Raw genomic sequence first — 13,780 nt, 5'->3', positions numbered from 1 at the left:
TCTAGACATTTCAGACACCTAAGGCTTTTTATCCTACAGTGTATTTAAAAATGACAGCATTCAATTACATATTCTCTAAAAAAACAACCAGTACTTCCATTGCTATAATTTCTTCCACCGACTAAGTAAATTCTACCCTTTAGACACTATCCTCCATTCAGTTAACATGTTTACATTTAAGAGGATCCCGGCCATGGGCTTTCCACATCAATCCACATTGGTTTTTACCACAACATCTGACAATTTACGGATCAACAAAGAAAAATAAACCATATAATGCTAAATCCCAGGAAATACAAGGGGCAACTGCTATCTCCGAGTTGTGTAAAGATCATAAAGATTCTCTTTAAGGATTTCTCAATTAAGATCACTTTCATGGCTAACCCTAGAGGTCCTCTGCTAAAAATTCACAGTACTGTTCACACAATAAATGAGATTTTCTTTCATCAGTGTAATCGACAGAAGCACAATACAGTTCAGTTTCTAGAGTCGGATTACTTGACCTGCTTTTTCTGTTTTACCTTGTAAAACACTTTAATTCAAGCAGTTCCTCCTACCTTACCCTGAAAAAGGAGACGTCCTACAGGGCAGAATTCTGCTCAGTGCGATATCCTCCAAGTGGCCCCAACTCCACAGCAAAGCCGGTAGAGAGCCACACCAGCTGACCCCCGTCGTCTCCCGGCAAAGGGCTCGGGCACCAAGCCACCCAACACACCTTCCTCGGCAAAACTCGGAGGCCCCACACACGACCTCGATCAAACCCCCATACTTCCCCAATTCTGTAACCCCAGAGATCGTTTTCTGGAAGCAATCTTACCTTCATGATGATTCAGGGACCGCGATCCCCTCGAAAACACCAGATTCACCTGCACCTGGAGGGAAAACAAAAGACACCCAGTCAACACCACCGGGCACCCCTCTGCACTGGCGGAGGCGGAGGGAACCGAGCGAAGCCTGAACCCCGAAGAAAGAGCGTGGCGGGCATCAGCCCCCGAACCACGAAACGCCGACGAGGGGCTCCCTCTGGCCTCGCCAGCCCCGCAAACCCGGCCACCTACACAGCTCGGCGGCTTCCCGTCCCCATTGTCGGGACCCGCCGGAGTTTCCCGTCTCCGACAATGACGCCATTTCTGTCAGAGAAGAAACTCACAACAAGCCCGGGGGCCGGCGCGGGGCCGGCTGTCCTCCCCGAGGGCCTCCGGGCCCGGCCGAGCTGGTCGGCGCCCCAAAGGGTCGCGCAGCCCCGCGTCCGAGCCGGAGCAGGCCCGGGCTCGAGGGGCCCGGAGTGGGGGGCGGCGGAGAGGCCAGGCGGGCCGGAGGAGGGCCGCGGGCAGGACCGACCCACCGCGCAGCCTCTGCCCACGTCCCGTTCTGAGGCGGACACCCGACAAGTGCGAGCGGGGTCCCCGTCCGCCGGGCCGCGGGGACCGCCAGAAGACCGAGGGGCCGGGAGGCGGCACAGCCCCCCGCGCCGGCCCGGGCCCCCCACCGCGGCCCGGAGCAGCTAAACCGCTGAGTGTGCGGCCGCCAGATTGGGGGGCGACTCGGACTCGGCAACAGCACGGGGGGCGGGGGCTCCCGGGAGGCCGAGGCCCCCAATCCGGGCTCCCGGCGAGACCACCGAGCGATCTTCCCCCGCTCCTCGGCCAGGCCCAGTGACTCCCGAAAGGACCCCCTTACGAGACCGCGAAAGCCTCAGAAAATGTCCCTACCTTCCTCGGAGGCGAGCTCTGACCCTGGCACGTCCAGAGTTCCCTCCCCTACTCCCCCCCAAAACCAGCAGGCCCGGGGGAGAGATGGGGGAAGAAGGGCGGCGGGTCCAGCGGTTGCTGAGGCTGAAGCTCCGGCTCCTCCTCCTCCCGCGGCGGCGACTGGTACCTTTGTTTGGCGGCCGCTCGGGCTCCCTCGCTGGGGGGAGGGGGGGACGACGAAAAATCCCTCCCGGACTGGAGGTCCGGGCCCCGAATCGCGCTGCCCTCCAGAGGACGGCGGCGCCAGACCCTCTGCGGCTCCTTCCGGGCAAAGGTCCAGGCGGTGGCCGTGGCGGCGGCAAGCTTAAGCACAAGAGTCTCCCTCCGCTCCGGCGCCCGAGCTCCTCACTCCGGACTCGACTGACGGGCAAACATCGCTTTCCCCCCCCCAACCCCAAGTGCCCCCCTCCCTTCTTTCTCCCCTCCCCTAGATATTTTCCCCTCCCCTACCTCTTTCCCGGATGGCCTCTTAGATGACCTCGGATTGGTTAGAGTTCTTTAGAACCCGCCTACACCCTATTCTCATTGGTCCTTGGGATACAAACAACGACGCCATTTTCCCACCACTTCTATGGAAACAGAAAGTTACGCCTCAAAGCTTCCCGGGAAATGTAGTCCAACCTTTGAGGCCAATACGGAAGCCCTTGCCCCTGAGAACTGCAAGACCCGCAATGCCCCGCGTCTGCGTGAGATGAGGAAGGGAGGGGAGGGGAGGGGGCGGGGCGACAAAGCAGTGGGGAGGCGGCAACGACGCCTGCGCAGTGTGACCGGGATGGCGTATTTTCTTGCACCGAGTAATGCGGTGTCGCTGGCGGCTGAGAAGGGTGGAGAGTTCCGTGGTGAAGTAGGGGGAGGGATCTATGTAGGCGTTCGGAGGAGCCTTGGCCTGAACTATAAAGTGGGAAGTTGATGCTGGGTACTGCTACTCCCGGACCGGCAGCGTGAAAGTTGTGATATCACCGTTGAACCGTGAGCGGCTGTGGTGGCGGTCGGGGGGAACCCGGATGGGAATGAGGGCGGGGGAGGCTGGAAGGCGGGGCCCGGAGGAAAGAAAGAAAGGAGGGTGAGGACCCGGATGCTGAACCGGATTGTGTATGAGTTTTCCGTACTTGCTAGAGAAGGGGTGGAGCGGTAGGTGACCCAGTGGGGCGGAAGGGGGCAACTGAGCGGAGAGGAAGCAGAAACCTCTCCTCTCCTGCGGGCTCTGTACCAGCATAGGAGACCCTTGAAGTTCTTTTGCCAAGTCTCTGTTAAAAATCTGCCTTGAGGTTATTTAAATCCACTGCTTTTATCTCAGGCAGTTTTCTTCAGCTCTGTCATCTCCCAAAGTTTAAGTGGAGGATTCACTCTGCGTTTCACAGCTACGCTGAGTGTCACTATTTAGCAATTTTGAAACCAGATCGTTCCCTTAAAAAAAAACAAAAAAACAAAAAAACTTGCATGGTATTATAACTTTTCATATTGCAAGTCTGTTCCTTGGTTTCATTTTTTTAGAGCGTTAGAAGGCACTTTCCGTTAGTTCATTCAATCCTTCACATATTTATTGAGCGCCTACCATGTGGAAAAACGGAACAGCCCCTGCCTTCGTGGACCTAAGCCTAGTGAGACAGACAGATACTAAAATGGACACACAATTGAATGTGAAGTTAATAGCAGTGGTGAGTGCTACAAAGGAGAGTTACATGGTGATAGGAGAATTTAAAATAGGGAATTTGGCTTAAGGGAAATAAAGTGTGGATCCAGCTGAGAGTGGAAAGGTTATCATAAGTTAACTAAGAAAAGAACATTCCAGACAGAAAGAATAACATGTTGGAAAGCCTGTGTCTAGAGGCTTTTAAAGTGTGAAGAATTAATTGTGAAGACCTGAAGGGGGAGGAGAGGGGAGGGGAGGCAGGAGAGTAACCTACTATTATGCAGTTTATTAAGGAATTGTTCTTACCTAAGAGCAAAGGGATGTTTTCAAAGGGTTCTCAATGGGTAGGGAAACAGGACCAGATCTGAATTTTGCAAGGATTACTGGCTGAAGAGTAGAGATCTAGATTAGAGAACCTAATCTAGGAGTGAGCGCAGGGAGCCCAACCAGGAGATTATTGCAGTAGTAGTCCACACAGGGGACAATCTATTTTCATATTAATACTCATCCATCAACTGTTTGAACCCATTTAAGGCAGTTTGCCAGTTTTGGAAGTGAGTAGTTTCAGACTGTCTCATAGAGGCATTCTGTAGTTATTCAATCTAAAAATAAATGAGTAGAATTCATGTAACACTAATGCCCCTTTATGTTTGAGTCTAGTACATGATGGCTGAAAGTTCCAGCCATGATAAATAGGACTCCTTTAGGTCAAAAAAAGAAAGAAAAAAAAAAAAAAAAGCATGTATGCCACAGTGTATAGAACCCCTTAGACTCTTTAAGAAGACACAAAACATTACTTTTCAATACCTAGAAAAATTGAGGTTCCTGTATTTTCCTACTACCAAGAATACTTGTGTATAAACATCCTCTAGGAAATGAACATTAATTGACTTGTTCAATGAGTGTTCTTAAGGTAATTTTTAAAGATTCATAACTGGTTTTGTTTTTGTTTTTTTTAATAGCGTTGACAAAGCCTTGAGAATTGAAACAAAAGTTAGTTAGCTCTGACTTCTGGGCAAGAGTATACTTGTTACTGATCCACAGGGAGACAAAAGAGTTCTTGAAAGGTGGACTCATTGATTTTTAAGTTAAGTACATTGCTTTCAACCTTGTTGGGAAGAGATAGCCACCAACTGCTTTAAATGCAGAAATATATAAAAGATGCTTGTTTTTATTTTTTATCTTACCTTTAATTCTGTTCAATAATCTTTTACCTAAGTGATTATTCTTGTTACTTTTTTTTTTAATCTCTTAAGAATGAGATAACATGTCAAAGTTTAAACAGTATAGATAAAAGATTACTAAACTGATTTTTGGATAATTTCAAAATATTTTCTGGACTTTTTTCCCCCCTTGTGACATCCTTGGTATTCATTGTCAGTTAAGGCAGGTGTAAAACTTTCCTACATGGAATGTTTCTCCTTGAGGTCATATTGCTAAGATGATTTCCTTTGCTGGAGTGCTCAGTTCTTTTTTTGTTGCTTTTTGTTTTTAATTTAAGTTTATTCATTTTGAGAGAGAGAGCATGCGGGGTAGGGGCAGAGAGAGAGGGGAGAGAATCCCAAGCCCCCGATGCGGAGCTTGCACTCACAAACCATGAGATCATGACCTGAGCTGTCAAGAGTCAGAGACTTTAACCAACTGAGCCACCCGGGCGCCCCTAGAGTGCTCAGTTCTTATAATTGTTTCACCTAAACACTCCAGAGTAGATTATAAAAAACGCACTTTTCAGTCTTTTTAGTTCATGATCCTAGAGACAAAATCATTGTTATAGAAGCAAAAGAAAACAGATAAAGGTGAGAAACCTCCTAAAATGTACCCAAGATGTGAGAGCAATTAGTAAAGAAGATTCCTAAGATAAGGACAAATAAAAAACAGCAAAGAAGCAAAGTAGAGATTGGATTCAATAGAAAAGAAAGATTGTAGGAAGACCATGAGTGTTATTCTAGGAAATATCAAAGTAAATGTAAAACTCAGAATAATAAATCACTACAGAGAAGTGTGTGTGTGTGTGTGTGTGTGTGTGTGTGTGTGTGTGTGTGTGTGGATACAGGGAAATATTTTTGATAATTGCATTCAAACTAATGCACGTCTTAAATTAGAATCTTTGAAAGGATTGACTGTAAAGAAATTACAAGAGAGGAGTTTTCCCCTTAAATTTTAAATATATAAAACGTATCTCAAATGCTCTTGGGGAAAAAGTATGTTTACGAATTTATGTAATCACTCAAATATAAAGTATCTAAATCTGTTGATTTGTTTTGACATTGATTTGGTTTTATGCCTTTTATGGTTGAGTACAGTAAGAAAAGCTTAATATAAGTTTTGTAACTAAGGAAATCACTTAAAATCCAGATGAATACTGGGACCAATGAAATCACTTGAAGACTTTCCTTTTTTTTTTTTTCCCTTAAGAGAGATAATTTATATATCATATAGTTCACCCATTTAAAGTATACATTTTGGTAGGTTTCAGGATATTCACATGGATGTGCAACCATCACGACCTAATTTTAAAATATTTTGAACCCTACAAAAAGAAACTTCATCTCCATATTCTTCCTACCCCAACTCTAGGCAATCACCAAACTACTTTCTATCTTTGTAGATTTGCCTATTCTGAACATTTCATATATTATATGGTTTTTTGTGACTGACTTCTTTCACTTCAGCATGTTTCAAGATGTCACCTGTGTGGAATTTTCTTTTAAAACAGAACTGAAAGTGTACTTGCACAAAAACACCTTGAGATACAAATTCCTTTGCAGTTTAACACTCAAAATTAATTTAGTGAATGAGATCATCTTTATCCTTCTCCTTTTTCGCAGATCAGCTTTGAAATTCAAAAACAATGGAGAAGACGCAAGAAACAGTGCAAAGAATTCTTCTAGAACCCTATAAGTATTTACTTCAGTTACCAGGTAACTTTAGTTATGGTTAATATAGGGTCTTTTTATAGAGTAGTAGTCATTCAAATGTTAAATTACTGAAAAGATTAGATTTACCATCTCTTAAGATTTCCTATTTAAAGGCATGAATTGGAGAAAAATGACAAATAGAACATTTTAGTTTTTTGTTCTTAAAAGGACATTTTTGTTTTGCTTTTTTTTAATTTTTTAATGTTCATTTGATTTTGAGAGAGATAGAGTGTGAGCAGGGGAGGGGCGGAGAGAGAGAGAAGTGGGGGGAGACACAGAATTCGAAGCAGGCTCCAGGCTCTGAGCTGTCAGTACAGAGCCCAGCGCGGGGCTGGAACCCACAGACCGAGAGATCATGACCTGGGCTGAGGTCGGAGGCTCAACGGACTGAGCCACCCAGGCTCCCTAAAAGGGACATTTTTGAAGCATTGTTTTAAAAATATCCAATTATACAACATAACTAAAAAAAAAAAAATTAAAACATTTGAGTACCTCATTGGAAGTTTCATTCTTTATGGATGCCATACATTCCTATTCCCCACCATTTAGATATTAGGGGAAGTTACTCCAATTTGTATAACAACAAAAAGCTTCACTCTATCTTCCATGTTCATTTGTTCTACTATCACATACACATTGCATTTCTTACACTGCTGGTTCCTTTAAGAGCCAAATAGTAATGCATCTCTAACTCACATTACTTGGAAACAGCCCACGTTATTCGTATATAAAGATGGGTCATCCGAACATGGCTTCTTAGAGTAACACCTGCCTAATCACGTGTGTGTGCATGTTTTATTTTGCTATTTTTCTAAGCTTGGTTTGGAAAATAATAATAGCAAGTAAAAACTCATATATATAATAAGCGTGGGTTTTTGTAATAAAAATTCATTCACAAACCAAGTACTTGAAATTTGGAATTCTCTTTCTTATAGAAATTATAAAAGGTGATAAATTAGTTGACAACCATAAAAACCTACTTAGCATGCAAGGTAGCTAACCTTTAGACTAATAACGTTCTCAACTCAATCACGATAAACACTTTTTTATTTCTGTTCTAAAGTGCATATCTTTCTTTATGGGCACATGTCAGTGGTATGTTTCTGTTCTTCATGAGCCTGGAGAGAATAAATATGGTTATCAAAGGCAGAATAGTGGTGGCTCCCCAGCTACATCCTCAAAACCATCATGATTAGTGTCATTTCTATTCTGGCAAATCTTAATGAAGACGTACCTGCTAATGTCAGTGCTTCAAAAGAATGAAGGGAACTATCTATTTCCTAACTCAAGTTATACCCAGCCATATTATCCCATATAACTCACCAAAGGTTATTAGATGAAATCTAATTGACAGTATGAAGATACTCCATAGTACAACAGAAGCTATTTAAAAGTATCCAGAATTTGTTGGATATAAATTACCTTCCACTGTGATGATTACAGTGACCAAAAAAAAAAAAAATTAAAGATGAAATCCTCAGGGTGCCTGGGTAGCTCAGTCAGTTAAGCATCTGACTCTTGATTTCAGTCTAGGTCATGATCTTACAGTTCATGGGATCAAGCCCTGAGTCTGGCTCCATTCTCACTCTCTCTCTGCCCCTCCCCCGTGCACACACTGTCTCAAAAAATAGTAAATAAAGATGAAATCCTCAAGATATGAAGGACAAAGAAGATACGTACTTTTTAAGAAACTTCTAGTCTGTTAATATTTTGAAATTCGTTACAGATAGTGCACCTCTTTATTACCTACAGCCAGGGTACATAATTCTACCTTGCTCTTGGCATGGTGCTGCTTTTTATTGATGTATAACATGCATAAACAATGATCATAAGTACAGCTCAAAAAGTTATGGAGGGGTGGCAGTGCCTGGCTGGGTCAGTCAGTAGAGCATGTGACTTTTTTTTTTAATTTTTTTTTTCAACGTTTTTATTTATTTTTGGGACAGAGAGAGACAGAGCATGAACGGGGGAGGGGCAGAGAGAGAGGGAGACACAGAATCGGAAACAGGCTCCAGGCTCCGAGCCATCAGCCCAGAGCCCGACGCGGGGCTCGAACTCACGGACCGCGAGATCGTGACCTGGCTGAAGTCGGACGCTTAACCGACTGCGCCACCCAGGCGCCCCGAGCATGTGACTTTTAATCTCAGGGTCATGAGTTCAAGCCACGTTGGGCATAGAGCTTGAAAAAAGTTATCAAAGGGGTTAGGGAATGGGTAAAAAGGGGTGAAGGGGAGTGAGAGGTACAGGCTTTCAGTTACAGAATGAATAAATCACAAAGATAAAAAGTACAACATAAGGAATATAGTCGTTGGCATTGTAATTAATGTTGTTGGAGGGAAAACAGAAATGTAGAATGCAAAGGGAAAGTTTCCTGCTATTTAAGGAAAAGCCAAGAGACTGCTTTTGAGTGACGTTTATTCAACAGCTAGTAAACTACACTTATTTCAGGGTCTCCCACTGAGAAACATGGTGATGTTTCTCCTGCACTCTCTTCATCTGTTGTTGAACTTATTTTGGAACAAGTTTGCAAACACTGGTTGGAACCGGGCTATGGTAATATATGCCAGTTATCAGTGCCGTAAAGGGTCTAAAGAGTGTCTCCTGCCACTTTGCAGAGCAAGGACTGTCTGTAATTTTATTCTGTGTGTTTATTTATTTATTGTAGGGAGAGTGGATATGAGAGGAGCAAGGTAGAGAGAGAATCCCAAACCAACTTCACATTTGGAGCCCAATGCAGCCCACTGTGGGGCTCTAACCTACAACCCTGGGATCACAACCCAAGTCAAAATCAAGAATCAGAAGCTTAACCTATTGAGCCACCCAGGCACCCCTGTAGTTACATGTTAGCAATAATGTTTACCTGTGTAATGAACTTCTGTAACATTTTTTAATCCTCATCTTGAATTAATATCTAAGTCATTAGATAACATTTAAAGCTCTCATTAGGTAGCTAATTTGTTTTAATCAAATGTATTCTTGCATCCATAATACAATGTAACCTCAAAAGATTTTCCTAAAGAAACAAGAAATTGTGTGGCACTTGGCTGGTGGAGCACGGGACTCTTGATCTCGGGGTTGTAAATTTGAGCCCCATGTTGGGTGCAGAGATTACTTAAAAAAAAAAAAAAAAGGAAATAGGAAATTGCACTATGCATAGTAAACCTGTTTTTCACAGAGAACTTCATAGTTACTAAAGTGACTTCAAGATGGGCCAGAACATTTTTTCTGTTGGGAAATTACTCTTGCTAATAAAAGATTATAATAATTAAAAATTATTAGTATTAGGATGTTTTGAAATTAGTGGAGTTGAATGACTTTTGTTTGTTTATTTGCCCTAGTGTAGGTCCCCAGGCCAGGGAGTCCGTAATGTTAAGGTCTTTTAAAGAGGAAAGGTAATTATTGTTTCTTTTCATTTTGAGGGATTTCTATGACTAACATCTGTTAGAAACTATTTGGGGACTTAAAAGTATCAATCCAGACCCCAGAACCTGGTTAAAGGAAAAGAATATATTCAAACACAACTGCAGGGGCACCTGGGTGACTCGGTTGAGCATCCGGCTCTTGATTTTAGCTCAGTCATAGTCTCCCAGTTCGTGAGATGGAGCCCTAAGTTGGACGCCACGCTGACAGCTGGAGCCTGTTTGGGATTCCCTCTCTCCCTCTCCCTCCCTTTTCCTCCCCACTCTGCTTCTCTCTGCCCCTCCCCTGCTTGTGTGCTGCTCTCTCTCTCTCTCTCTCAAAATAAATAAAGTTTGGGGAAAAAAACTTGTAAATTAAGCCATTTATTGGACTGTTTTTCTATATATATTCTAAAGCAAAAAGGAAAATGTCTCTCCACTTTGTGTTCTTCATCTTCTGAACTTTTTTTTCTTTTTTTAGAGAGCAAACCCATGCAAGCAGGGGGGAGAGGCAGAGAGGGAGAATCTTAAGCATGTGCCGCACTCAGCATGGAGCCCAACATGGGGCTCAATCCCCTGACCCTGAGATGATCTGAACCAAATTCAAGAGTTGGTTGCTTAACCAACTGAACTCCCCAGGCACCTCTGAGCTTATTTTCTAAAGTGATACGGGTTACTTTACACACTTGTACATTGTAAGTAAAGCCCAGATTGGCCTTAGCTAAACTGGAAAGTAGATCAAAAGTATAAAGTATATAATTGCTACCCAGACCATGTTCACCTTAAGGATTAGGAGACAGAAGATACTCCTTCTTGAACCCTAAGAGAGCCTTCCCCTCCAGACTTCTCACAGAAAGTGCAACTTTCTTTCATTTGGATATGTGATGAGAGTTTATGTATTCATTCCTTTGGGTGATTGGTACAGAGAAAAAAACCTAGAGAAGTCTTAGAAAATACTGTTTTTGTTCACTGGAACTTTTTATGTAACTATTTTCTGAAACCTCATCTGAAATTAGGATGTGACTGTGCATTCACTTTAGCAGGAAGCTCATAGAACATTATTAAATGAACTGGTTGGGGTTTTTATCTATCATTCCTTTATATTTGGGCTAAAATGACTTCTATTGATAACTACTAGCCAAAAATCTCTTGAGCTTTCCATGTAAGAAAATGATAATATTGAAAAACTAATGGCCGTAGTCAAAATAAAAAGACTCATTTTTTACTAAACTGGGATCCTAAAAGGGAATACTTGAGGGAATGGGAATCTCATTTTTTGATAGGAAAGAAGCAGAACTATACAATCTCTAAAACTTTAAAGGAATGGTAGATACTTGTAAGAAGTAATTATATGAGGTAAATCAGTAGCAAAGTATGCTTCATTAAAAATACCCATAGTGAGGTGATCTCAGGGTCGTGAGTTCAAGCCCCACGTTGGGCTCCACGCTGAGTGTGAAGCCTACTTAAAAAAAAAAAAAAATCCCCATAGTTCCTCTGAAATGGACAGTGCTAATTAACTGCCACTAACTAGACTAACTTGTTTTTCAAAAAAGGAATGCATTAGATCATAGTTTCTAAAATGCCCATTTCATTCCAGTGAAAGGAGTGGGCTTACTAGTGGGCCCCTGGAATACTTCAGAATGTCTTTGCCCGCCCTAATTTTAAAAGGCTGTGTGGGGCACCTGGGTGGCGCAGTTGGTTAAGCGTCCGACTTCAGCCAGGTCATGATCTCGCGGTCCGTGAGTTCGAGCCCCGCGTCAGGCTCTGGGCTGATGGCTCAGAGCCTGGAGCCTGTTTCCGATTCTGTGTCTCCCTCTCTCTCTGCCCCTCCCCCGTTCATGCTCTGTCTCTCTCTCTGTCCCAAAAATAAATAAACGTTGAAAAAAAAAAAAAGGCTGTGGCGTTTTAGACTGAATTTCAGCAGAGGGGGTGGGGCGTTTAGGGCCCAGTAGTGAAAGGCAAGCTCTCTAGTAATGGATTAGTGGGGCTGGGTTCATCAAGTCTGATCAGTCTTAGAGGAAGTGTCTGAATGTGTTTTTTATAACTGAAATATTTTATTGCCGAATTTTATTCTTTAATTCCAGGTAAACAAGTGAGAACCAAACTTTCACAGGCATTTAATCATTGGCTCAAAGTTCCAGAAGATAAGCTGCAGGTATTTAGGCAATTCAAAACCTCTTAATCCTTAAGAAATTAATAGATGTCACACAAAATACTCGTTGCTCTTAACTGAGTTTAATGTTCCCCGCATATATTGTATTATATTGACATTGCTAAGTAAATACCAGTTGTAAAAACTAAGGAATCCAGGACTTGTAATCTGTTAATTAAATTATTTATAAGCTTTTTGAATATTTGCACATTCAAATAAAATGAAATTGTCCATCGTCTTTTTTGTCAGATTATCATTGAAGTGACAGAGATGTTGCATAATGCCAGTTTGCTCATCGACGATATCGAAGACAACTCAAAACTCCGACGTGGCTTTCCTGTGGCACACAGTATCTATGGGATTCCGTCCGTCATCAATTCTGCCAATTACGTGTATTTTCTTGGCCTAGAGAAAGTCTTAACCCTTGATCACCCCGATGCGGTAAAGCTTTTTACCCACCAGCTTCTGGAACTCCACCAGGGACAAGGCCTAGATATCTATTGGAGGGATAATTACACTTGTCCCACCGAAGAAGAATATAAGGCTATGGTGCTACAAAAGACAGGTGGGCTGTTTGGATTAGCAGTGGGTCTCATGCAGTTGTTCTCTGATTACAAAGAAGATCTAAAGCCACTACTTAATACACTCGGGCTCTTTTTCCAAATTAGGGATGATTATGCTAATCTGCACTCCAAAGAATATAGTGAAAACAAAAGCTTTTGTGAAGATCTAACAGAGGGAAAGTTCTCGTTCCCTACTATTCATGCCATCTGGTCAAGGCCTGAAAGCACCCAGGTGCAGAGTATCTTGCGCCAGAGAACCGAAAATATAGATATTAAAAAATACTGTGTACATTATCTTGAGAATGTAGGTTCTTTTGAATACACTCGGAGTACTCTTAAAGAGCTTGAATCTAAAGCCTATAAACAAATTGATGCACGTGGTGGGAACCCTGAGCTTGTAGCTCTAATAAAGCACTTAAGCAAAATGTTCAAAGAAGAGAATGAATAATACTAAGTCATTCTTGATTAGGCCTGGGAGCTTATTTTAGTTGACTTTTTTTTTTTTTTTTTTTTTTGTCTTTTAGCCTATCACTTTTTTAAAAATTAGGACCAAGCTGTTAGTCTCCTCAAACTGAGTGAATTGGGGTGATGTGAGTGAGATTGTTTCAATTTAGAACCCCTTTGTACAGATAATCATAATAGTACAAAGTTGATGGAATCAAAAGGAGCCACATTTAAATAGGTCTAATATGAATGTCAGAATGTGCTGTGTTGGGACCTTATGGACAACTGCCACAAATGTTCTGCTAATTCTATCAATAAAGAAGACTTCAGCTTCCGGGAATTCTTATCCAGATACTTCTAACTGTGCCGTATGGGCAATTCCCCATTCTTCGTCTACCCCATTTCCAAGCCAGTGACTACTTGGAACCAGTTCCAGTAGCTAGCTGACCCAAAGACCACAGGACCTCCTCTTTCTTCCTAAATGTTGCTACTTAAAATATCTTCATCTCCTCTTGGAAACTCCCTTACTAAAGTCTGCCATGAAAAAGCTGACTGTGATAAGCAGTAAGCGATCTGGCCCTTTTTCTTACCTTTTCCTGTTTTTCATCCTCTCTGCCCAGCAAATTCTCCTTAACCAAGGAGTCTCCACTTACTGGAATTTATATGCTACCCCACATTCATTCTTTTTTCCTTCTAAATGTAATTTGTGACCCAAAGCTGATTAGTATCTGGATACGGCATTGTCTTTCCATTTGGAAAGAAAAAAGGGCACGTGGAAAATGTATTTTATGAAGTAGCCTTTATTTCAGTCTTTTTATATTTTTCAGGGCGCCTGCATGGCTCAGTTGGTTAAGCATCCAACTTCGGCTTAGGTCATGATCTCACGGTTCATGAGTTTGAGCCCTGTGCTGGGCTGTCAGC

At 42.7% G+C, this 13,780-nt stretch overlaps 2 protein-coding genes across 10 annotated transcripts in view; one reads left to right on the top strand and one right to left on the bottom strand.

Annotated features, from left to right (window-relative positions):
• Positions 1-2,134, bottom strand: part of ARID4B (AT-rich interaction domain 4B) — a 156,671-nt gene extending 154,537 nt beyond the window's left edge. For 3 of the 7 annotated variants that reach the window (XR_005787325.1, XM_040465023.1, XM_040465026.1), the window contains exons 1-2: positions 1,713-2,133; positions 818-872 (exon numbers count right to left, since the gene is read on the bottom strand). Coding sequence is in view for 6 of the 7 variants with exons in the window: in XM_040465023.1 (XP_040320957.1) it covers positions 818-823 (6 nt within the window). In the remaining variant the exon portion in view is untranslated. Of the gene's footprint in view, positions 1-817; positions 873-1,712 lie in introns of all 7 variants that reach the window. The other 4 variants (XM_040465020.1, XM_040465024.1, XM_040465025.1 and 1 more) reach the window with 2 other exon arrangements.
• Positions 2,135-2,226: 92 nt separating this feature from the next.
• On the top strand, positions 2,227-13,203 carry GGPS1 (geranylgeranyl diphosphate synthase 1). Of its 3 annotated transcripts, none has more exons than XM_040465030.1 (4): positions 2,227-2,435; positions 6,213-6,305; positions 11,785-11,855; positions 12,102-13,203. In XM_040465030.1, the coding sequence occupies exons 2-4, from the start codon at positions 6,236-6,238 to the stop codon at positions 12,861-12,863; spliced, it is 903 nt and encodes a 300-aa protein (XP_040320964.1). In that variant the 5' UTR covers positions 2,227-2,435; positions 6,213-6,235; the 3' UTR covers positions 12,864-13,203. The 3 variants fall into 3 exon arrangements, with proteins under 3 accessions (XP_040320964.1, XP_040320963.1, XP_040320966.1); XM_040465029.1 differs by lacking the exon at positions 2,227-2,435 and adding an exon at positions 2,501-2,720; XM_040465032.1 differs by lacking the exon at positions 2,227-2,435 and adding an exon at positions 9,641-9,694.
• Positions 13,204-13,780: the final 577 nt, after the last annotated feature.

This window comes from Herpailurus yagouaroundi, unplaced genomic scaffold (genome assembly GCF_014898765.1).
Source record: "Herpailurus yagouaroundi ecotype Mexico unplaced genomic scaffold, PumYag 530, whole genome shotgun sequence".
NCBI classification, from domain to species: Eukaryota; Metazoa; Chordata; class Mammalia; order Carnivora; family Felidae; genus Herpailurus; species Herpailurus yagouaroundi.
Note: the sequence above shows the minus strand (reverse complement) of the source record. Positions and strands in the feature narration are given on the sequence as shown.

Coding starts and splice junctions, on each gene's coding strand:
- GGPS1 (XM_040465030.1), top strand. CDS start 6,236: ATGGAGAAGACGCAAGAAACAGTGCAAAGAATTCTTCTAGAACCCTAT. Junction 6,306..11,784: donor GTATTTACTTCAGTTACCAG/GTAACTTTAGTT, acceptor CTTTAATTCCAG/GTAAACAAGTGAGAACCAAA. Junction 11,856..12,101: donor TTCCAGAAGATAAGCTGCAG/GTATTTAGGCAA, acceptor CTTTTTTGTCAG/ATTATCATTGAAGTGACAGA.